We start from the raw sequence: 23,693 nt of genomic DNA, 5'->3' as shown, positions 1-23,693 counted from the left end.
TTTCTGAGAATAGTTCTCTCTGGAAATACTTGAAACATACTTTAACTAAAGTGACTGAATTAACAGGTGTAAAACAGGTAACAGAGTGTAGAGACAAAAAGAAACCCTTTACCTTGAGTTTCTTAAGTTCTGCTGGAGAAAGAGATTAAAATGTACAGGAAAAGGACACAAGTGATTAAGCTTAGTAAATAAGATATACAAACATTGACAACATCTGTCATTGCTTCAAATTCCAAAAAAAAATATTGAGTGGGGTTGTGATTAAATTTCATGAAATCATGAAAAAAAACAGTGTTATAAATTTCAAAAATGCACAAAATAGAATCTCATTGAAAATAATTAATGGGCCAAAATTTTAGTGGTTGACCGCAGGTACCCCGCACAAAATATTACATTTCTGCAGTTCCCAGCGCTGATCATTTGGAATATATACATACAATAGCTCCATTTAACTCACAGCAAGTTTTTGCAGGGTTATGTGAAGAGTAGATTGTTCAAAGACCCATCAGTTTGTGTCAGGGCTTCTCTTCACACGCTTTCCCTTTAACATAAAACCATCTTAACGTGAAAAACTTTAAGTAACATTAGTTACTTTTGATCAAAACTGCAGTAAGGCCATGTGACTCCACCTGTTTCAGCGTGTTTACTTATGTGAAACTATTAACCCAATTTTGTTAAGTGCAAGTCTTTTTTAACAGGTAGTTGTTTTCTTCACAGTGTTCAGGGCATATTACTTCACTGTTTGTTTTCAGACTGATCCACTGAGAGCTGTCAGCTGCTCCATAAACACAGTGTTGGAAAGGGTGCGTTTGATTTGTTCACCCAGTCTGTCCTGTTTGTGGAATAGCTATTGTGGATAGGTGTCATTTTTTACCAGGTGAGTTCATTAATTTCAAAGGCAAGCTCTGCGCTATTTATTGCACTTTAATACAGTAAATGTGTTGTAAATCCTAATATTACTCCATATTCTGAAGATAATGAGGCCAGTTGTATCCGTCAGACATAAGAATCTAATCTTTGAGGAAGCAAGTGAAAAGACAAGATCAATTTTCTTTTAGAACTCCAAACCAAAATCAATCAGATATATTCAAGAAAGAATTTCTATTCAAACCCTAAACCTCAAGCCAAACCAATATTCTTACTATATAATGACAGAAAATGAAGCTAAATGGAGCATCATATGTGCAGAGGTACAACCAAAGACTCCTACTTAGCCCCATTAACCTCCGGATTATGATACAGAAGAGCGAGGCAGACAGAGCAGTCAGCACTGACATAAATAGAGAGACAGCACAAGTAAGGGGAACAGAGGAAAAAAGGAGGTGGGGGGGGGGGGGGTCTCTCAGGGAGAGAAAGATCGACAGAAAAAGTGAGACAGAGATACAGGAGGAAGAGGGAGGGGGGAGGAAACACGGTTCCTGTCCAGTGTGCATGTAATGCTTCCAAACAGAGACAGAGATAGCAGACAAAGACAAGCCAACATGGCTGCATCACTCTGTTACCCTCAGTTACACACCAACACCAACACACACAAACACACAGCTATGCAGAAAAAAAGTGTTTTCCTACTGTACCCATACATAACACACTATACCTCTCTTGTTTACCACATTTAATCATGTGCCTTCGATGTCTTGGCCTCTTTAAATCGCCTGTTATACAACAAATCTGGATCTAACATCTCAAATAATGACTGTCTGGATTTCACACAAAGGTCTGTGTTGTGGAGAGGTGCCAAGTCGACAGAGCTGTAAGTGTTAGTGAGAATTCTGTCTACTGGTAAATCTGATATGAAGAGAGAACATAAGAAGACAAAATGTTTTTCTAACATTTCAAAGCTGCAATAACAAAGAGCAGGAGAGTTGTGAGGTACAGTTGTCACAAGTCCAGTTTTCTGCCGTCAAACACGGCTTTTAGAACGTTGTGCCTCCTGATTAGGGTCCATTATCATGTGTAAGACTTTTCAGACATCATGACAGTTTCAATTCAAACCAGAGTGATGTAGAAAATTGCCATAAAATGACATTATTTTCCAACGTGATGACAACATGTAAAATTGTCGCGCATTTATAGAAAACTGTGCAAGTCTGAATGGAGCTCAAACATCTCTCTGTCTGTCTACTTTTACTGTCTCTCCCTCTTTCTGCGCTGCGCAGACACACACAGAGCCACAGCAGGTCAGCGTGTGGTGAGTCCCAGTGATGAATGGCTCTAATAAAGCTGTGACAGTGGCTTTGAAAGGATGAGACTGTGGTCACCACACTTTTCACACACACACACACGCAAACACACACACACTTAGACACACCTGTGTGACTAAAGAACATGTGGAGGATGTGCCTGTGTGCAGCTGTCTACTACCTCCTCCCTGGTCTGCTCACGCGCACACACACACACACAGTCAGCTACACCCTTGCAATTACCAGCCATAAATATGAAAGCATGATAATAGGGCTGCGCATCTTGTCGGGTCTCGATCGATCTGCATTCATTAATGCATAAGCGCCAATTAACTGGCTGAGTTACGGAGAGAAAGTCAGGATAACACAGGGAAAGAAAGGGGAGGGAGAGGATATTCTAAAAAGAGAGTTAGGAGGGGAAACTGCAGGAAAAGGTTGGAGGGGAAGAGAAAAGAAAGTGTAAGAGAAACTGACTCTTGATATGTAAATAGAAGTTGCTTGACGCCTCACTCAACACTGACAAAATGATGGCATCCTGTTATTGCATCATCAATTCCTGTCTGCTCCACTGTCTTGACATGACAATGATACTCCTTTTTCTTTGTCCGTGTCTCTCCATCTCCGCATCTCATTTTCTTTTCTCTCGATGTCACTTTTTCACTCCTCTCACATTTTTACGTAATCTGTACGATTTCCTTTGTCATCCCAACTTATTTCACCCCTCATCTCTTTCTTGCTGCCTGTCCCTTATTCTTCCAGACCCGTCTTTTGATCAGATGGAGATAGGCATCATGATGGATACACATGCAATTGTTCATCTGTCTCTGCCTGTGAAACCCTCTGTCCCTGCTAGAGTTTTCTATGGTGGTGAGTTTTTCTGTGCTTTGTTGCAAATGGCTTCAGGGTCATTCAGGGGGAGGATACACTGCACAGACCTCTGAAAGGAAAACTGTGCCTATAAAAAAGAAAATAATAAATGGTGGCAATTCCAGGTAGAAAGATAGACTTATAGTCTGATTTAATACAGAGACATGCAGGTCAACATGACATGTGGGGGTTTCATGGCAGGACACTTTAAACTCTTTGATTTGCACAAGTCTCGACCCTCAAAACAGTCGTATTGTAAAAACCTCCTTTTGTCCATTATATCACAGTTACACCCTTTTATTCTGTAAATGTGAAAACTTGTCTATGAAGAAAGCAGAAACATGCAGAGAGTTCAGTCAATGTCAACATGACTTTTACTCACCAGCATCACGTTAATACAGCAAAGTCGCAGTCAAACAATGGAAAATCTGTTTGTGCTGTGATGTCTGCGTTGCAGGAGTGGTGGCAAAAAAGGGATGTTAACCACAGGGGATTACAGCGGTGCTACTTTTTAATGAATGTTGTATACAACAGCATACACACTGTGATGTTCTAGCACAAATTGCATTACCCACAGCCAGCTGCCAGCTGCCAACAGTTTTGAGGTGGGTCCTCAGATTTTCCTTGCAACATGTTTTGCATTCTGAGAGGGGGAAAAATCCTTTCCTGCAGCAGACACTCTCATTATTAGAATCTGGAACATCTGTGCTGGCCAGGAGACTTTATGTAGGTCAGCTCTGTGTGTTTATTTGGCACTTTCAACAAGCTTTTTGATTTTCAGATTTCTCTTCTTTGCTGATGCACCTTTTGAGCACGTACTGTGGCAACAAGCAGAAAGTGCTTTCTAGAAATACAGTCTAGAAATACAATTACCAGTGTGCAACTCTCAGTGGGTTTTCTCTGTGTTTTGTAACTTTGTTTAATGAGCAGTTTTTCCAACTTGGGTAGGATTTGTACATGAAATACTGAGTTAACTATCATATTTCCTGAATATTCTACTCAGGTTTTTATATGCAGGGTCTTTCTGCCTCACAAAGATCTGAAATCATCACCGCACTCAGAATGAAGAAAACCTATGGGGACTTCTATAAACATATGTATATAAAGGCTTAGTTACAGTCTGAAGGATAGAGGTATCATCAAGGCACCTTCGCTCAGCACTTTGATTCTTTTCCTTCAAAGCCTTCGTCAAAACAGCAAACACCATGCAGATAATTGTTTTATATAGGGCCAAATATACATGGAAGTACTTCCCCTCAGATTACCATACCTTACAATACAGTTGCAGGGTGTGTTTAATTAAAGAAAAGACTGACTAACAGCCGCTCCAAAGTGGGACATTTTTGTCAAAGTTACAGTCTGTTTGCAGAGCGTATCTACAGAGGTTTCACAGTGGGACAGTATAGTTTCACCTCTGATCCTCTGTTGGAGGAAGTAACAGAGGTGAAATGTGAGGAGAGAGGTGATGGCATGCAGCGTTGGAGGAGCTGAACAGCACGTATGTCTGAGTGTATGTGGCGCTTCTGCTGTGTGTTTACGAGTTGTGCCACTTGCACTTCCTATTCCTGTGTTTTCATTTATGACCACACACTGGGACAACGTTATCGTGCTGTTTCACGGGCCATGCATAAGCACAAAGGTAAACTTATGATGGAGCCCAAGTAGGGATGGGTACCTTTCACATTTGAAACGATACGGTACCGATACCCGGTACCTGGCAATCAGTACCGGTACTCAACGGTACCAATTTTCTGTACTTTTTTTTGTGTCATGTGGTAAAAAATACAAATTTCTTTAATAATAAAATATACATATATTGTGCAGTTTAACATATCTTTTCTTCAATATATAACCTTGCAATGCTGTGTTCATGTCCAGCATGGAAAATGTCTATTCTTCCACTCCCTCACAGTCACAAGGATGCATTTAGGTACCTAAACATGGTACCTTTTGATTTAACATGAATCGGTACCCGATACTTTTGACAAAATTTGGTCGGTACCTATAAAAGTACCTAATTCGGTACCCATCCCTAAGCTCAAGTACAGCTTTTGCAAAACTGCAGCGTGTCAAAGGTTATATTTTCCATGGTCAAAGGTGTCTTCACGCCTGGAATTGTCTTAGGGAATCAGGTGGATGCACAACAACTACCAAGCCAAGAACTGCCAAACTAGGCAAAATCATTTACAACTAAGAATTAGCACAATACAAGCAAAAGACTAACAGTACTCATCATCATGTCTACCTTCTGTTGGAAGGTTAACTGGATGAGGTAAGTCAGGATCCAGTGCTACCACTACTCATCGTATTTGTTTACCTGGAAAGTGAGACTGTGTTTGCTTGGAATGTTAATAGTATCTTCAATTTTGCAATTTTATGGAAAAATAAGAATGTGTCTCAGTGCTTTCATTCACCTGTGATGGTGTGAAACAAGAAATCTCCTTGATAAGGAGTGTGAGGTTTTGTTTCAGCTATAGTGGAGCAAAGTAAAGGGGGAACTACAGAGACCATCATCCTTTGCACTCTTGCTGCCTCAAATGTTTCTGTAAATTAGTAATGACGGACAGAGTTAGAGGTAGGGCACAGCTTAATTTTGAATTCTGGTGCAGGGAAGCACAAGAGAAAAAGCCAAAAGACTGGAAAGGAAACATTTAGAGCCTCACTTCCTCATAAAGGTGCAACTTTCAAGAGATCACAAGATGTATGTTGAATATAAAGCAAAGAACTAAGGCCACTTTCTGTGGTCAGCAATGGAGAAGTTAGATTGTTGGTAAATTGCACAGGAACCAAAGTCTAAATTCTTATCACAGCTATAGTTTAGGCATACACCTTTACCATCTCTCGGCAAGGGACAAAGGCTAAAGCGACAAAGAGCCGAACAAGCAAAGCACAGGTGACTGTGAGTGTGAGAAGCTACAAAGAGCAACAGACACACTATTTTTATCCAAGCTTCCATGGACTTTTGACCACTATTTATTAAATTCTGATGTATTTACATCCCCCTTTTGATACTAACACTTATGAACATTTTCTCGCTGAAATGTGCCAGACTGTTCTGACAATTATCACCACAGCTTTAGAGTTTCAACCAATCACAATCAAGCATTTAAGTGATCAGGAAAGAAATCAGTTTGATACTGATTTGAAAAACTCTCAACATGGCAGTACACTCACCACCATGATCATGTTGAGATTAATTAACTTTTACCTTTTTCTTTGGAAGTTATTCCTTTTAGTACAACTGACAGAATTTGGTATCTTTTCTTTGGGTTGAGTAGAATCTGTGTGTTTCAGGAGAGTGAAGAAGGCTGTAAATCTGGGAAGACATTTGGATACATGAAGGGGCATATCTGGTGACCCTTCAAACCATCTAAGTATAGATAAATAGCCAAATTATGCAGCTTCAGCATTGTGGTCCTGATGATTAAATTGAGTCACTTAAACTGTGAGACAGCACAGAATAACTTTCTGTTACAAAAAGGACGTTTACCCGAAAACAACACAAACCTTTTTTTTTTTTTAAAAAGTTTGTGTCAATTTAAGCAATGCGTGTTTTTATGAGCAGGTCACATTCTCTGTATCTTAAACCATAAGTGTTGCTCCCTCAGCCATGCTTAATTGTGATGTTTATGATGGAAATAAGGGCATTAACATTAGAATTATTGGTGATGAATTGGTTCAAAGGGCAGTAGTGGCGCTATATGCTAGCTCATGCCCACCATTAAACAGAGGGAGGACAAAGAAGCAGCATCAGGAGAGGGCATTAGCCTTTGGCCTTTACAGCAATGTGTGGAATCTACTGCAGCGAAAACCAAGTCGAAAGGAGATACCAGATGAGAGTGAGGTACTCTACCTGCATCCAAATGTGTCTTTTGGATTTTGTAATAAAAAAAGGCATGATATTTAGACAATATGAAATGCAGAAACACATGATGCCCATGATAACTGTGAGAAGAAAATGTGACATCATTACAGCCAAAATTAGATATTTTTCAACCTCTACGAGTGTGTGCAGACATAAAAATGAGAATTGGGTGAATTATGTCTGATCAACTTTGATGAGAACCACACTGGTTATCTTTCTCTTGTTTCTTGTGCTAGGAAAATATTGCATTGTTTTCACAATTTAAAAAAATACATTTATAGTTTTCTGTTCTTTAGATTGCTTTAAAAGAGACACCAAGCAGAAGAGAAAGAATCTGCACATCAGAGGGCTATTTCTCTTAGGACCACAGCTCAACACACAAATGACAAATTGTCAAATATTCGCCAGAGTCCATCAATACTGCCCCGGGGAACAACATCATTAGTCATCATTAACCACTGGGCAAAGCCTTCAATCCCAATTTCTTCAAGTGAAAGGAAAAACGTGTGATCTGCCAAATGTCAAATCAAAGGTGCAAACATTATTATTAAGATGAGTTAGCTGAGAACTTCTGCCGAGCAGATGGTCCTGTGATTCTTTACAGTATCAGATCCACATAAAAACTGAAGGGATTAATTCTTTTGATGCTAGGCCCTGACTTCTTATCAGGAGATCTGCTGAACAGCAGGTGCAGCAGATGACAAAAGACAGAGCTTTATAAACCTCTCTCTGCTGGTAATAAAACTCAAAAGGATTGTGATGTTATCCCTTGAGTTGGTTATTTAAACTGTTTTTGATTTGCTCTGAGCTGTAACAAACAGAAAAAAGGCACCATCTTTAAACATGGATTTTGTCATACTATGTTTCACTGCTAAAACTGAACTCAACTCTTCTTTCCTGGCCTCTGGCTCGGCCACATATTAAAGCCACAACCCTCTGCAGTCCTGACATAGCCAACTGTTTAGTGTACCAACGCACCCATACTGTAACTTACATGGCAATCAAACTTGAGAGAATAGTAAAATAACAGAGTATTTATTTTCCAGTTCTGTTTGCAAATACAACATTTTGAGCAAGGGACAACATCTGGTTTAGAACAATGAAGCCTATGCGGAAGTGCAATAATGTTGCCGTTCATTAAGAGTCAGCATGAAGCTGGCTGCAGAAAGGGCGGAAACCATATATACACCAAGCCAAAGAAAACAGACCTCTACAGCATTAATAGTCTTTTTACAGCCTGGTTCAAAAGACTGCTTGGGTCTGAAACTCTTGATTTGGCTGTCAACACACTGTTCAGGTGTCCTTTTTTATTTTCAATTAAGTGGTTTAGAAGATATTATGTCATGAGTTTGTCCAATCAGAGATACAGCACAGCTCACATGACTGGCAGGCGCCCTATAGCTGTTAGAAAGGAAGCTCAAAGGCAGCGTCATGGCCCCTGCCAACGTTTGGCTTCATTACACTGCATCAGGAACAGACAGGCGACATCGCTGAGACTACTGATACTGGCACCTCAAGCAAAAATGCAATGCTTTCTCATGTTATTTGGATTATGTTGATGCTTTTGTTGGCAAAAGGGAACAGGTTTTTTTTTTACAACTTTCATTGGTGGTTATATCACAACATAACCAGGGGCAAGTGAAACACTTAAAAGAATATGTTTCTAAGATGAGATGATAGTCACATGAACATGTACATTTTTAATGATTAAACAGTTTTATGAATAATCAAAGTCATTTTGACATTTTGCAACATAGACCATGTTTGGTCACCGATGTTGATGTCCTGAACATTACTTGGTCAAACACTGTCAGTTTTTCTACCTTCAAATAAAATGTGTCCTGAGCCTGCATGTGTCATCTCTGACAAGCTCAATCCAAGACCCTGGTACTCTCACCATATACATGACTGGTTTAAGTCCCTGGCTATAGTGTTTCTTCTCTTCCTTCTGTCTGCATTGACAACATGTACTTTTCACAGAACTGCTCCTTCAAATCTGGGTAGAGTGGATCAAGCTTTTACTGTCTGAACAACTGAAGACTATGTTAACATTCACACATATTCCTACCACCAACAGACAAGACACACCACATACTTAAAACAACTTTCACCCTTTACATATGGTTTTGTCACCTTTGCCAAGTCACAAAAAAAAAAAAATTCCCTTCTCAAAGCAAGAGGTCTTACTTTGTGAGCACACCTCTCAGGTCAGTGCCAAACAAGAGAGGGTCAGTCAGAATAAAAGTAAAGTCTGATCGAAGAACAACGCCTAAATCCTCTCTCCAAAACACTTATGGTGAACAAGATCTTCCCATGTGAATGGAAACTTATCTGATAAGTCCAATACTGTATTCCTTCCAGATTGGGACTATTTCCTCAGATCTTTGTTATAACCATGTTTGGTCCACAAACTGTTTACTTCCAGAGAGTCATATCTCTCACCTCTTTTCTTTTTCAAATGTCAGAACAAAACAGAGCAACTTTGACTCCAATGGTAAAAAAAAAAAAAAAAAAAAAAAAGAAAGAAACTGGCGCACAGAATCTCCTGAAATACTTGTGTATTTCTAAAGCTTTGTGTTATGTGTGGCCGACTGGCTCCATCTTTGTTACTGGTTAACCACATTATATGAAAACAAATGTAGAAAACTCAAAGTCAGACTTACTTGCATTATTGTGTAAATCTCAACTATAAATGTTTTTTCAATTATATATACGTTTTTTGTGTTATGAGGAAAATTAGTCCATTACAATACATTGTTATCATTATAAGAAATGTATTAGTAGAACAAGTATAAGCAGGACGTGTCATTTACCCATGTAGGCCCGACATCCAGACTTTATAATCTTCACTTAAGAACTCATTCTTTCCAAGGAGATCCTTCAGCTTCTGACAATGAACAATTTTGACGAGTGAGTCACTGTAATGGTCACCGCCATATTTGCCCCCAAATAGATCCATTAAAATGTCACATCAGACAAAAGAACCAATGCCGTAATATGAGATGAAAGGTGGGTTTTAAAACTGACCTTATGAAACATTTTTCAGAAAGTAATATAGAAAAAAAAAAAGAAAAGAAAAAAATTCTTCTTCTTTTATAGCAATGGCAGTCGACACATTTGAGTTCTGCATTTCAAAGTGTCAATTAGCAGTAATGTCATCAGAAACTGCTTTTGTGCATTAACTCTTACAAATTAAAGATGAATAAAAAATGTGAGATATCCTCAGGTTAGAAAAGGGAACAAGAGACTGGGGATCGATGGTTATATAATTTAGGTTACATGGTGAGGGACTGTCTATTAACATGACTAAACTGATGTTTCAGTGTCCCCCGTGTTCACCATTTTACCATTGTCACATTTACTCAAACCTAAAAAGATTATTTTACAATCATAACATTAAGTTGCTGAAAAATTTCCCAAGGGATTCCAGTTGAAGGGGGCATTAGCTCATGTACCAAATTTTCAGAACAATCCACTGAAAAGCAGATGACAAATGTCACGAAAGGGGATTTCAAAAGCCAGTGAGATATGTCAAGATTTAGTGCCAGAGCAGCTGAGACATGCTGAGATATTTCACTAAACATTTAAAGACTTTGATCCCCTGGTGGTGCTCGAGGAAAGGTTAAGGGATCAGTGAGGTGAGCAGGGTTAATCCTCTTGGGACCTTGAATTATATGATATTCAAACCATCGTGGAGTTTTGCAGGCCTGCAGTCTAGACCAAGCATTTCTCAATCTTTGACACTTCCATTGCTAACAATGAAAGATTTCCCATCTGTAAAGCAAAATTAATTTTCGCCCTTGAAACAAGCTTACAAAAGAGCTGCTAAAACACACTGTCTTTGTGAGAAGCCTGACAACTTTCTAGAATATACTGTCGCCTGGCCAGCTGCAGACAAACCAACTCTATTATCTTGTCTTTTCGTCCCCCTTCTCCTTCCACCATTTCAAAAGCAAGGGACCACAGGAACAGATAAGGTGCTTATTTATGTGCCTCTGACTTGCCTCTCATTTCCCTGCATCTCCACTGTACAAGATGAGCCCTGTCTGAGCCTGTAACAGCAGATTGGAGTTCTTTCAAGCCCAGTTCTTGCAGCTTCTTCTGTTCACACTTCATGTGTAACACATCCACTCACTGCTGGCTGTTCAATTTACTCAAAAACACAGCTGTAGTACGCTATGCATGGTGACACATTGGCTTATTTGTCACACAGCACATGTGTTAGGTATTACTCTGCTATCATATCACTGGGACAGCCACAGATACAGCCCACTCAACTTTATGTTAGGGTAGAGTACAGGTGAACCATTGACTGTACATGAAGTGGGCTCTGACGTATGACACTGGTGGAGCTTAGGTGTACTCAAAAGCGATCTGGCTGTTGGAGACTGATGTCACACTAACCAAAACATGTTCAATTTCCCAACAAAACAACACATACACATCAACTGGATACAGTGTGCAGTATAACAGATACTCATGCTGGTTTGAAGCATACATTTAAAGTTACAGAAACTGCTGATCACAGTTTCAGCAGACAACTTTGAAGATGCACACATTTGTCAACAGAGCTGACAATCATGCATCGTTTTAGCATCAAATTAAAGCTGAACTTAAAGGTTATCTGGACATATACATAAGCATGAAAGCAACCAGGCGCGGTTTTCTAGTATGACCCGGGTTCCACCTTGTCTTATGTAGGACATGGACTGCAGGGAGTCCATTCACTGTTTTACACAGTCAACACTTTGGACACATCTTTTAATCACAGACACTTGCATGGAATGTAAGATTAGTTTTTAAACTTTTTAGCAACACTAAAATATTACTTTTTATTTCTTAATTAATGACACAAACACACATGACATGTATTTGGTGCTTTTAAGTCTCATTAGCCTCTAATGCTTTACACCTAGTAAGTAAAAAACTTATGTATAAATGTACTTTATATGACTGTGTGAGACTCCTGTGTGCCTTATGAAGAAAGGCTTGCCATTCCATGTGTTTAGCTGCCATCTTTGCAGGCTGTTGGATATAACAGAAAGCTGCGTAATTTAAATGAAAGTACATCTATAAAGGACATGGCTCTTACTCAGTTTATTCTCAGTAGTTTGATTTTTGAACCAACCTTTAAACGCATAAATGTTTTCAAAAGGGAATTCTTTCACACTTGAAAGCAGTGTGACCGTTTTAATCAGAGAACTTGGGCATTTAACTCAGCAACACATAATTTATCACAGATCCTACGAAATACATTACTGTGGGAAATTAAGAAAACATTAAAAATGCTCTTGGGGTTTTTAAAAGAAGCCTTTAATTTACTAGCTCTTAGGTTAGCTGTATGTGAAAAGAGATTCATTATTAGAAGCCATATCCATTCAATGTTTAGAAATTACAGCCCAAACATAACTGTGACAATATTGTCTTAAATTTAAATTATTGTGTGCTGTGTAGCGTTGTCTGCTTATATTTCCTAATGTGTAGTTAAAAAACTCCTGTTTTTGCTTCATCTGCATAGTGAGCTGTTATTTGGGTTATTTTCCATTAACTGTGAGTATGTGTGCACTAGAAACTTGATTTCATAACAACCACTTAAATCAGGCCCCATGTGTAGGACTAATTGAGAACCGGTTAACAGAATCCCTGACACTAAACACATATGCATTTTAATATTGCATAATTGTGGTGGTTTGAAATAACATAAATTGGGATGGCTGGCTTTCTTCATGCAGAACAATTAACACGGCTGGCATTTATGGCTCTAAATTAGCTACAAGACATTTGAAAACACGGCATGTCTGCTATCTCTCAGGAGAGAAATATCTCATTACAACATAGCATGACCCCAGTGACCCAAGTTAGAGAATAAAAATGTGTGTGTTGGAAACCAGAGCACAAACATGGGCTGGCACTGATACAGTGAAAGAGACTCTGTTTTGAGAGAGTGAAAAGCAGCTGCTCAGAGTCTAAATGTAAAACAAGTTTTTATAACCAAAGAGCGGGGCGTAAAAGGTAAAATAGGTTATTATCAGAGCAGTGTGCTATCAGCAGCTTGAGGCATTGCCTCCAGGTTTTCTTCTTCTTGATGGTGAAATGAAAGGCTTAATACACACTCAGCATGCTGCATTTTAGACGTGCTCCTTGTAAAGCTTTCACCCCTACAGAGCTGCTGTGACCTGAGGCTTCATGAATGCCAATTTAGAAAAGCTCAGGTGCCAAAAAAACTCAGTGAAACACCCCTCATTCACCTATTACAAATAAAAATAAACAGCACTTTCTTCTCCTTTAATATTCTACTTCTTTTTTATTCAAACATCTTTTTGTGTAATTAGCTCCAGTCTCTGTTTTAGAGACCTCTTTTGTTCAAACAAAATCTATGTCAACTTAACACCGACAAGCTGGGAAGTAATTCTTTAACCACTAGCTTATGTTTTGCTTTTCTTTAAGTTGCCTCGCTCTAACCCCTTTCTAAGACCTCAATATACAGTGATATGGTCTTAAACAAAGCAGCGCCTCAGCTGTTTGTATTTCTGATCTGCAAGCTTTCCATTTCAAGCTGCAGGTACGAGATGCTCACTGAAGAAGAGTGAATTCATTTGATTTAATTTAACTTCAACCAGAGAGCAGGGGCACGTGTAGAAAATGCAAATGCATTTGAAATGAAACCCTGTAACAAAAGAGAGTGTTTGAAATGTATATTGTCATAAACATAGTGAGAGAGCTTTTCATTAGTGGGAGGAATCCGTACAGCTGATGGGTGGCCTTGCAGACAGTGCGATGGTTTTCCTTCTGATTAAAGAACAAGCTCTATCTAATTCGCAGCAGTTGTGTACAATTGGTGGGAAGAATGAAATGAAAGTGAGGTAGCTTCACAGCAGCTTTTTGACACACACGTCACATCGTTCACCTCTCACAAGCAGACGGTCAGATTCTTGCTCAGAAAAACGACTGATGAGGTGAATAAAAAACAGTTAATCCTTCATCTTTAAACTTCTACTAAATATCCACTGATCAATAGTCCCTACAATGTCTGACTTTATTTTAATCTCTCTCTTTCCCATCACCAATCCTGTTTGCATCTTACTAGTCCTCTTCCATCCTCTTTTATTTCTCTTCATGTCACACTTTTCATCTTTATCTGTTTCCTTATTTATCTTGTCCCTCTTTTGAATCCTCCCACCTTTTCACTCCTCAAATGGCCTTCCATTTCTGTTTACTCTAGCTCTCTTTTCTTGTGTTTTCACTGACTCCCCCTGTCTGTCAGTACTTATTTTTTTACCTTGTGCCTTTCACTGATTTCATTTATTCTCATATTTTCCTCTTTCTTCCTGCTGCCCTCCTTTCCCTGCCGTCTCTCATCTCTTGCATGCGCCGCAGTAGCTGCCTCTAAGGCAATCAAACAGTGGGAGTTTTCAACACAGCAGATGCGCAGGATGGATGGGTGGATGAGTGGAAGAGGTTGAAGGTGAGCGGCTGGATGCTTTGAGGAGAAAGGACAACCTACATCTGTCTGTTTTGTGTCAGGAATGTGACAGCGCACACCTTCCTTTAGCTGTATTTTAGCGGGAAATTTTCTCCATCACTTTGGAGATGCTCTCATTTTAAAAGGTTTAGGGTGTTGGAGGTTTCAAAACTTATAAGAAAAGCCCATTAAAGCTGCACTCTTAGCTTGAGATGCTATCAATCAAATGTTCAGGCAATACTTGAATTTAGAGTGTTTTTTTTTGTTATCTTTTGGCAGTGTTTTGATGCCAAAATGTACCATAGCAATTTAAAGGCTTTATCTCGGAATAGCATTAAACTGCTTCAGAAACCGAATAAAGAAAGTGATGCGACACGCATTATCGCCACTGTGCTCTGTATGTTATGACTTCATCACGGCAGTAACATAAGTCAAGTGTTTCACTCAGCCACACAAAGATGACCAGGACTTAGTGGCGTGGTTGACAAATATCTTCCTCCTCACATATTACCCGCCCTCCTTGTTGTTGTTATTGTCGCTGCCTTGCTAATTAATTCAAGACTCCAATAATGAAGTAGGCCTATAAGTAGCAAAACATAATGCCAAAGCCGCAGGGAACCAACATCATAATTACACAACAGTTTAATTTGCAAGAGGTACATTGTAATTAATGCTATGTTGCTTGTGAAGCTTCATCGTGTGCATGTTAAACGCTGGAAATGAGCTTAAGACTGTTCAAGTGCTTCACTCCACACATCAAAAGAATGGAGAGACTGCATCTAAGACAAGATGATAACGAGGATGAGAGGCGGGTTGTGATGGGGCACACTGCAGGCTGTGTGTGAGAGAGAGTGTGTGAGAAGTAAATAAGCAGAAAACACGTTATTTCTACATAAAGACCCATGTGAGGGCTTGTTTGTTTGTGTGAAAGAGAGAAAATTAAAATGCCTGCCTCTGTTTGCTCTGTTCAAAATGTGCTTAATGTTTTAATCTCCTAAATAATCAAAACTCTCAGTCTGCCTGCTGCCTCTTTTCATGAAAAAAGACAGAGAAGGAATCGTCGCTGTCCATGGTGCTGAAACTAGAGCTGCTGGCGCCGCGTGGCCCTCCTCGCGCTCACCGTATGCAGCCCGTCCTCCTGCCGGCTGCACGCGCTTGATTTGGCTCTGTCAACTGAACATGTATTGATTAATTATGATTGGGCCGGCGGGTGGCGGGCGACTAGCTTTCATCTGTTAGCGCCCGCCTTCGTCGTCGTCTCCCGGGAAAGACAGTTCAAACATCTTCAAAATGAGTTCCACTGCGGGTGATATTCAACTTTTATGAGGGGGAAAACAGCGTGGGGTGGTCTGCGCGGAAACGCACACAAGCAGACACACACGGAGAGGACAAAACAGGAAATATGTTACCTGTATGGTTTGGCGGTTGTAGACTTTCACTACGTGGAAGTTAAAACTGTAAATCCCTTTGCGTGGTGCGATAAAATTACTTCTCTCTTCGTCGAAATTCTTCCCAACATTTACTAGAACCTAGTGAAAGAAAGAAAGAAAGAAAGAAAGAAAGAAAGAAAGAAAGAAAGAAAGAGTGACATAAATGTCTCAATCTGGAGGCTGTCTTTCAAAATTTTAGCCCCTAAAAGTCACTGCAACATGACATGGGTGCATTAAAATTTAAAGCCAGAGCGTCCTGACAAAATAACAACATCAGCAATTGAGGCTCTCCCAGCGGGAGTTTGTCTTGTCTTTTTTTCCATTTTCTGATAAACTCGAGTTGTAAAAAAAAAGAAAGAAAAGAAAGGAGGCTTGAACCATTTCCTTTGACGTGGCTGGAAATACTGTATCCAGTCTTTTCGGTCCTACTTCTGAGATACACTGTAACCGTCTTTTCTCTTACTTACCGTGTGGTAGCAGGTTCTTGCAGGCCCTTGGGGCCCCCAACCTCATATTCAGATTTAGTGTTGTAGCGGAATAACTCTGCTTTTATCTTGCCTCCTTCTCCTGTCAGAACTTCTAAACTTTACGGGGAATGAGAGGGAACTCAATCAATCTTTCAAATGGAATTTTCAATTATGCATTTCCGCAGCCAAATGTCTGGTTTTATGGAGGGAGGCGAACTATGGCGTGTAATTGAACGGCAGTTTGAGGGAGAATTAACCTTTAACGGGAGGCGGGAAGGACCTCGCCCTCGCGACCTGCCGTTACTAAATTATTTGGCGAGATGTCAGTTTCCCGTATCCTACACTGGCAGCTCTGAAAAGTTGAAATATTCAAAAGGCTTGTCTTTCAAGCTTTACTTTCTTCGCCACTTTGGAAACGTGTTGCCTATAAAAAGAATCGTTCCGGAGACGGATCATTTCCGCTCCAGTTTTAGTCTAGCAGAATGGAGCTGCTCTCTGCTTTCAACGAGACCATTACCAGAAGCGCACGACAGGCAGCTGCGCACACATCGAGCCGCCCGTATCCAAAACCATTTTAGCCTGGATTTCAGGTTTGATGGACTTTCTAAAAGATTTTTACATTGGTAAGCCCCATCTTTACCGTTAACATCACATTGGCGCAGACCTAGACGATTATTCTGTCTGTAAATACATTAATGTCACCAGGAGGACTCCAATTGGTCAACGAGGCAAAAAAGAGGAAAAAAGTTCTTCAAATATTCCTTTTTCTTTTCTCGATTTCTATCCTCTCCATTTTTTGGACACTGTAACAGAAGGTTGTAGTCTACACGCAACGTGAGCCCACGCAAACATTACAACTTCACACGTGCGGTCATCACTTCTCGAAGTGGTATTCCTGTCGAGTTAAACTGACTTACAACAGAACAGACGATACGAAACTCTCGTTCTTTGCTTGTTTTATTTTTCGCCAATAGAATAGAAAAGAATAGAATGTTTCTCACCCGATCAAAGTAGATGACCATGGTTCGGTTGCTCATCTCAGAAGGTTCGTGGTTGGTGTTCCGGACTGCAGAGAACGCCACTTTTGCGCTGCCCGAGCGCACCGAGATCCCGAGCGCCGTGCCCGTGGGGTCCGAGGTCGGGTTGGAGTCGCACACCACCAGGCACTTCCCCTCCAAAACAATTGGTTCCGTCTCATTCTGAGCGCGGGCTGGACTCGCCGCGAGCCACACGGCACTCAGCAGGCAAAGCGCCAACATACCGGACCAGAAGGATGAACTTCTTCTCTGCTTCCTTCACGCCTTACACCCGCTATTCCCTTTCACAAAGTAAGGAGGCAAGAGTTTCCCCGTGTTCCCCCGATGAACCAGGCTCGTTGGCTTGTTTTACAACTAGATGCCACTCCGTTTGCTTAAATTTAATTAGCCAGCAGAAACACTTTCCCCCCTCGTTGAGTGTTTCGCAGGGGAGCAGGACGGTTATTTTTAGGCGTCTCTTCTTTCTTCGATTATCTAACAACGTCCCGTACCTCCGTTCTTGAAACCAGTTTTCACCTGTTCTCGCACTTTTTTTGCAGCTTTTCTGTCACTTGGATGTAGGATACGCGGGATTCGCGCGCGGTGCGGAGGGGCCCTGGACGAGTGACGAGGCAGCAGAACTCATAGCGCGCGGGGGGAGCTCCGTCTGCTCTCTCTCTTTCGCGGGCTTGAATTATTGATATGTGAGATATGAGAGTTTCAAACACAAAAGGCTCGGGAGAAAGGGACGAGGCGCGCGAGCGCAAGATGCTCCCGCCCTGATCCTACTATTTTTTCAGACCCCTCCCTCCCCTCAGTAACGGAGACCTATCATCGGATTAGTGCGTGCGCGTCTACGATATTTTCCAATCACTGCGTGCCGCCCGCCCCCTCCCCGCCCCACCACTTTACCTCGCATCTCACCCTCTCTGTCTCCTTCTCTCTCTTTCACACACTCGCACACACACACTCCTGCTTTCCTCCTACTGTTGTTTGCCTTTCACCTATCTATCTATCTATCTATCTATCTATCTATCTATCTATCTATCTATCTATCTATCTATCTATCCATCTATCTATCTATCTATCTATCTATCTACAAAACTCGCAGACAGCAGCTGTGGCTGATCTGAAGGAAACATTTGAAATGAGCCTACACGAGCCTTCCTCAACAGTCTCTGCTCATCACCTTCATCATCACTGAAGCATTGCTTCAAAAATGTATTTTAAGTTGCTCCACAGCAACCCTTGAGGACTCATATTAGGTGTGCAGAATAAAACCACGCTGGAATGTAATGACCGCCAGAGGCTGGTGTGAATCTAATACATGAAAGTTTGCAGTGGGATTTTGTTAAACCTGTCGGTGGGTGCCAGTCAATATGTCTGAGGTTCTTATTTTATTCTCATTTACATATACTTTACTGCTAAAGGAACACCTGGCTGTAGCATGACAGTTATATTAAGAATATTCTGCTGGTTCTGAATCTCACTTGTAGAATAGTTAAATCTGTTGCTTCAGGAAATGAGATGTCTCACTTGCACAAGGTTTTCAGATGATGTTTCCTACATGACAGAGGTATGATAATCAGTTGGTGTCTTCAGTCACTTACATTCCTCATGTTATTGTTTTTAGCTGAATTGTTCAAAATGACTTCAATCAAGAGATGAAACTTGGATAATTTACCTAGACTTCAGGGAAAGTAGGATTTGTGACATGCAAAAACAATAGTTTTAACAATACTTACTCACATAAATCTTTGTACCAAAGGCTGATTCATGTAGGTCAAAAAGTTTACATTCAGTAACAATAAGTCCAAACTACTGAAAATCTAAATGAGCTTTGATGAGTGTGTGTGCATTGTTGCAGACATGTGTGATGCAGAGGCTCCCAGAATGAGACAAATTGAGTCATTCCTGTTTTTATTTGATTACAAAGCCAATTAAAAACATACTTTAGAATTTCATTGGTTCAAATAGATTAATTGTATTTCTAATTTCAGTTAAACAAGCTCTCCTGTGGCGATTTTGCATGCTTCAAATAGAGCTCTGTTGGCCTTATTCATGTGGTCTGCTGGCATCAGTCTGTTTAAGTGCACCTGTATGCTTGGCTTAAACTTAAAGTTTGAAAATATTCCAATTCAGCTGACACAAAGTGCATATGACTGTTGATGTGTCTATTGAGCCATGTTGGAGCTTAGTACTTTAGAAACTGCAGTGATATCCTTATTTTCCATCACTGCAAAAGCTGGAAGACACTACATAGCTGTAAAGCATTTAATGAAACGTGATTTACATGATAAAAACAGACCTTAATCACATTGTGATTATTGTGTTTGCACTGATAGCCTTTCAATATTTGATGCAAACTCAGACAAGCCCTTAATTCTTTAGCCTGAACATCTCTCCTCCACCTCTGCCTTCATTCATCAATGCTTTTTCTGCTTTTGTTATTCTTCAATTCATTTTTACTCCCCTCCCCTTCACCTCTCTTTGTTTATTTACAGGATTTTTCTTACAGTCTTCTTCCTCCATCCCTCTCTTTGTCTGTGTCCCTCCCCTCCCTTTCTGCTGTTGTTCCTGCAGTTCTTCCCCCTGTCTCTCTGTTGCTGTTTCTCTCTCTCCCTGGGGTTTTCTCCAGCCTCTAATACGAGCTGACGCTGAATGACAGGCCAAAAGGACTTTTCTCTGATGCAGGATGCCAGGGACGAGTCACAGCTACACCCTGGATTTCTCTCTCTCTTTCTCTCTGTAACACACACTTACTATGTGTGTGTGTGTGTGTGTGTGTGTGTGTGTGTGTGTGTGTGTGTGTGTGTGTGTGTGTGTGTATGTGTGTGTGTGTTGTACTATCAAGTAAAGGTGTCATGTTGTATATTCAAATAACATTGTCCTATCTTTTTCACAACAACAGTGATCTTCTGCTGACTAAAACTGATGTGTGTGAACTGTGTGTGTGTGTGTGTGTGTGTGTGTGTGTGTGTGTGTGTGTGTGTGTGTGTGTGTGTGTGTGTGTGTGTGTGTGTGTGTGTGTGTGTGTGTGTTAGAAGTGTAAGCTGTCTGAGGTTGTCACAGCCACACAGGGGGGAACAGAGCTCATTGTTTCTCTGGGTGACACTGGCCTGACTGCAGTTTAACTAAAGTGACAGACAGAAGCAAGCTGCCACCACACACCGTCTTTGCTGAAGTGTGTCAGTGTGTGTTTGTGTGTGTAGGTGTGCCAGGGTCTGCTTGTTTTCTTGGTTTTTCAGGATTTGAACGATTATTGATACATTCATCATTAGGGATGCACGATATTGGATTTTTGCCGATATCCGATATGCCGATATATCGCAACCCCTTTTGGCCGATGCCGATGCCGATACCGATAATCACAAGTTTGTTTGTTTTTTTTTCACTGTAGAGAAAGCTAAGTCTATCCTGTACTGGAATTCATGTGTTACTCTAATTGTGACGGTCTTATTTGTTTAAGAAACACATAAAACAAGACAAAAAAACATTTGATTTTACCATAAATAAGAAATGTATTATTTTCTCAAACTCAAGACATTCAGTATTGAAAAACAGAAAAATAATTTCTTTAGATCACATGAACTTTAAATGTACAATGTATTTTCAAACATAACCAAGTTGCATTTGATTATTTTGGAGCTACTGTAACAACCTGGTGACAGACACAGAGCTCTGCAGTGCAAATAAATGAAGTGCTATATTTTATTTAAGGAGCTTATTTTTCAGATGGAAGATAATAATAATCCTAACTGAATAGCACCTTATCGGCTGTGCATATCAGCAGAAATTTTCATATCTGCCGATACTGATAAACGTGTTTTTAAGCTTTTATCTGCCGATACCGATATTGTGCCGATAATATCGTGCATCCCTATTCATCATCACTGGACCACAGAGCCTCCTGAATGTCTGTCTGTTCACCTGCCAGACCAACAGTCTGTCTGTCTGTCTGTCTGTCTGTCTGTCTGTCTGTCTGTCTAATAGCCTGTGATGCTCTCTACCCTCTGACTCCGAGGCTGCATGCTGCAGCTTTGACATTTAGAAAGTAAGATCAACAAACTTCCTTTATTTGAGGGAGGGTAAAGAATGACCACAGTGCATCAGATCAGAACTAACATTGGAAAGACACATTCCTCGAATCCTGACAACGAAACCAGCGTAAAAAAAAAAAAAAAAAAAAAAAAACTATAAAAAACAGCCAATGTATGTGTATATCTTTAGTTCTATGGCAGCCAAAAGGACTAAAATGTGTGTTTTGGAAGCCAATCAAGTGTGAATGCTGAAAAGAACAAGTATCACTTTTTCTATTTGCAGGCCTATTTTGGTCTTAATACTTGCTGTGCATAAAAGAGATGTTGCTATGTGACATTATGTTCATTCTATTTTCATGCACAGTGATATTAAAGTTATTGTTTATCGCTCTTATTTCTAGAGATCAATAAAACAGATATGAAGCAAAAGTACAATCTCTTTACAAGTTAAGCTGTCACTTTACTTCTTGCATTGCAACATCTGGAGAAAAACTACATAATCAGCAGGAAAGTGGTGCATTCCTTATTTGTTGATGGTTTATGTATTTATGGTGCATGTCCCTGTCGGTCATTTTCCCTGAGATGGAGAAACTGTTTACGGCACTATGGTTTCTTAATATAATAACTGAGGTGGCCGCTGCACTGGGAAGCGTCTCAAAATTATTATTATTATTGTTACTGTAAAGGAAATGTGGCTCACAACAGCTGTGCTCTCTGCTGTCAAAAATAGGGCTTGACAGAAGAGGCAGGCTGAAGAGAAGAGACATCAGTTTAACCGCTGCTGTTCAAAGCGGCTGAAAATGCTCCACATCAACACCAGAGCCAAGCTACAAACTATTCATTTATTGTATTCGTTAAAATAGCCAAAAATGTTTTTATACATTTCTTTTATCATTTTCAAATCAGTACATGTCATGAGTCTCTGTTGCTGCAGATATTCTTGCTGCTAAAGTTCACATAGGGGCCCATTTTCATCATAAGCCTATTTGCAAATATAATTAACCATGCACCACACTTTACCGGAGGAAAGCTTTGCATGCACTTTTGATCTTCAACCCAAGATTTTTTTTTCTCTGAAATTACAATGTATGTCCAAAATTTTGGCACAGCTGTGATTTCAATAGGTGCAGCCCAGTTCACAGCTTCATTGCAGCGATCTAACAACTAATCATCTGTGTGGTGTTGGCAATACTTCTCATTTATTTGAATGTTTGGAATTCACTGTTAGGAGTTTGGTCGCTCAGTCTTACATTTTGGCTGCTCACTTTACACACACAGTACATGAACTCTATAAATTTGGTTTAATCTCTGGACTGCATGCTTAAAGGTAGAGTCTGCAGGATTTTCCTAAATGAATAGAATGTCAACTTGAACAGGCTCCATCATCACTTCTGGGCCTCTATACATGTGGGTCAGTGTCTGTGTCTGCCTCAACCCTCTCCCCTGCCTGTATGTTAATGTTTCAGTTGTATCAGGATATTTCTGGGCGGAGAGTAAGCGTGGTTACATCTGTCAATTACAGCGCTCCCAGTGCAAAAGTGACTTAGCATGTTGATTTACGAGTGGAAAATGCTATTCAGAGCGACTTCAATAGTGGATGTAGCACAGAGGAAGAAAAATGCAACCAAAAAAAACAAAACATTGAACGGATATAGCATTTTTACTGAACAAGGGTGAAGCTTGGCTCATTTTTCACTGACTTCTGACGTGGAGAGCAGCACGGGACAAAGAGCGATGTGAGTTGTCTTTCTGCCAACCAGGTTTGTGTCAAATAACACAGCGATTAGCTTGTGCTAACTTGCCAAGTCTGGTGCACGGCTCTTGAATCTCTCCCATGTAGAAATACGATGTTTCAAGTGGTTGCTAGGCCAATAAATGTGTTCATGTAGTAGCCATTAGAGGCTGTGGGTGTGTGCTGCTGCTGGCACTGAGCCAAGGAGAAGGAGCCCAGTTTGAACACTGTGTTTACTTACACGTAATGGAAATTCCCGTAGACCCTACCTTTAATGCTGGATGGTCACTGCATGACAGCTGGAGTCACATGCACTTCGTGCACCAACATGATGAGCCACTCTTCATTCCTGGTGTCTAAATAATCTTCTTGAAACCTTTAATCTGTTGACTTCTGGCCAGCTCGTAATGTTGGGTGGTTGAAGTAAAGTGATCTGGTGTTTAAGAAGCTGATATGCCTTCTTCCAACACAGCAATCCAGAGGGCCACCTGCCAGATCCAAAAAGCAGTGAAATACAAAGAAGTGGAGTCAGTGTAAGTTAACATTTTTTACCAAAACTGAAACTGAGCAGCCACGATGGAGCGGGTACAGAGCGCACAATGATCTGGTGTAACTTGGCTGTTAGTAGTTCCTT

At 40.4% G+C, this 23,693-nt stretch overlaps 1 protein-coding gene across 1 annotated transcript in view; it reads right to left on the bottom strand.

Annotated features, from left to right (window-relative positions):
• Positions 1 to 18,061, bottom strand: part of cbln1 (cerebellin 1 precursor) — a 28,581-nt gene extending 10,520 nt beyond the window's left edge. The window contains exons 1-2 of the mRNA XM_074678502.1: positions 17,273 to 18,061; positions 15,784 to 15,903 (exon numbers count right to left, since the gene is read on the bottom strand). Of these exons, the coding sequence (XP_074534603.1) occupies positions 15,784 to 15,903; positions 17,273 to 17,530 (378 nt within the window). The 5' untranslated portion in view covers positions 17,531 to 18,061. The remainder of the gene's footprint in view (positions 1 to 15,783; positions 15,904 to 17,272) is intronic.
• Positions 18,062 to 23,693: the final 5,632 nt, after the last annotated feature.

Source organism: Halichoeres trimaculatus, unplaced genomic scaffold, assembly GCF_033239565.1.
Source record: "Halichoeres trimaculatus isolate MK-OKI-2021-1 unplaced genomic scaffold, fHalTri1.1 fHalTri1_scaffold_10, whole genome shotgun sequence".
Taxonomy (NCBI): domain Eukaryota; kingdom Metazoa; phylum Chordata; class Actinopteri; order Labriformes; family Labridae; genus Halichoeres; species Halichoeres trimaculatus.
This window is presented reverse-complemented; position numbering and strand designations above follow the sequence as displayed.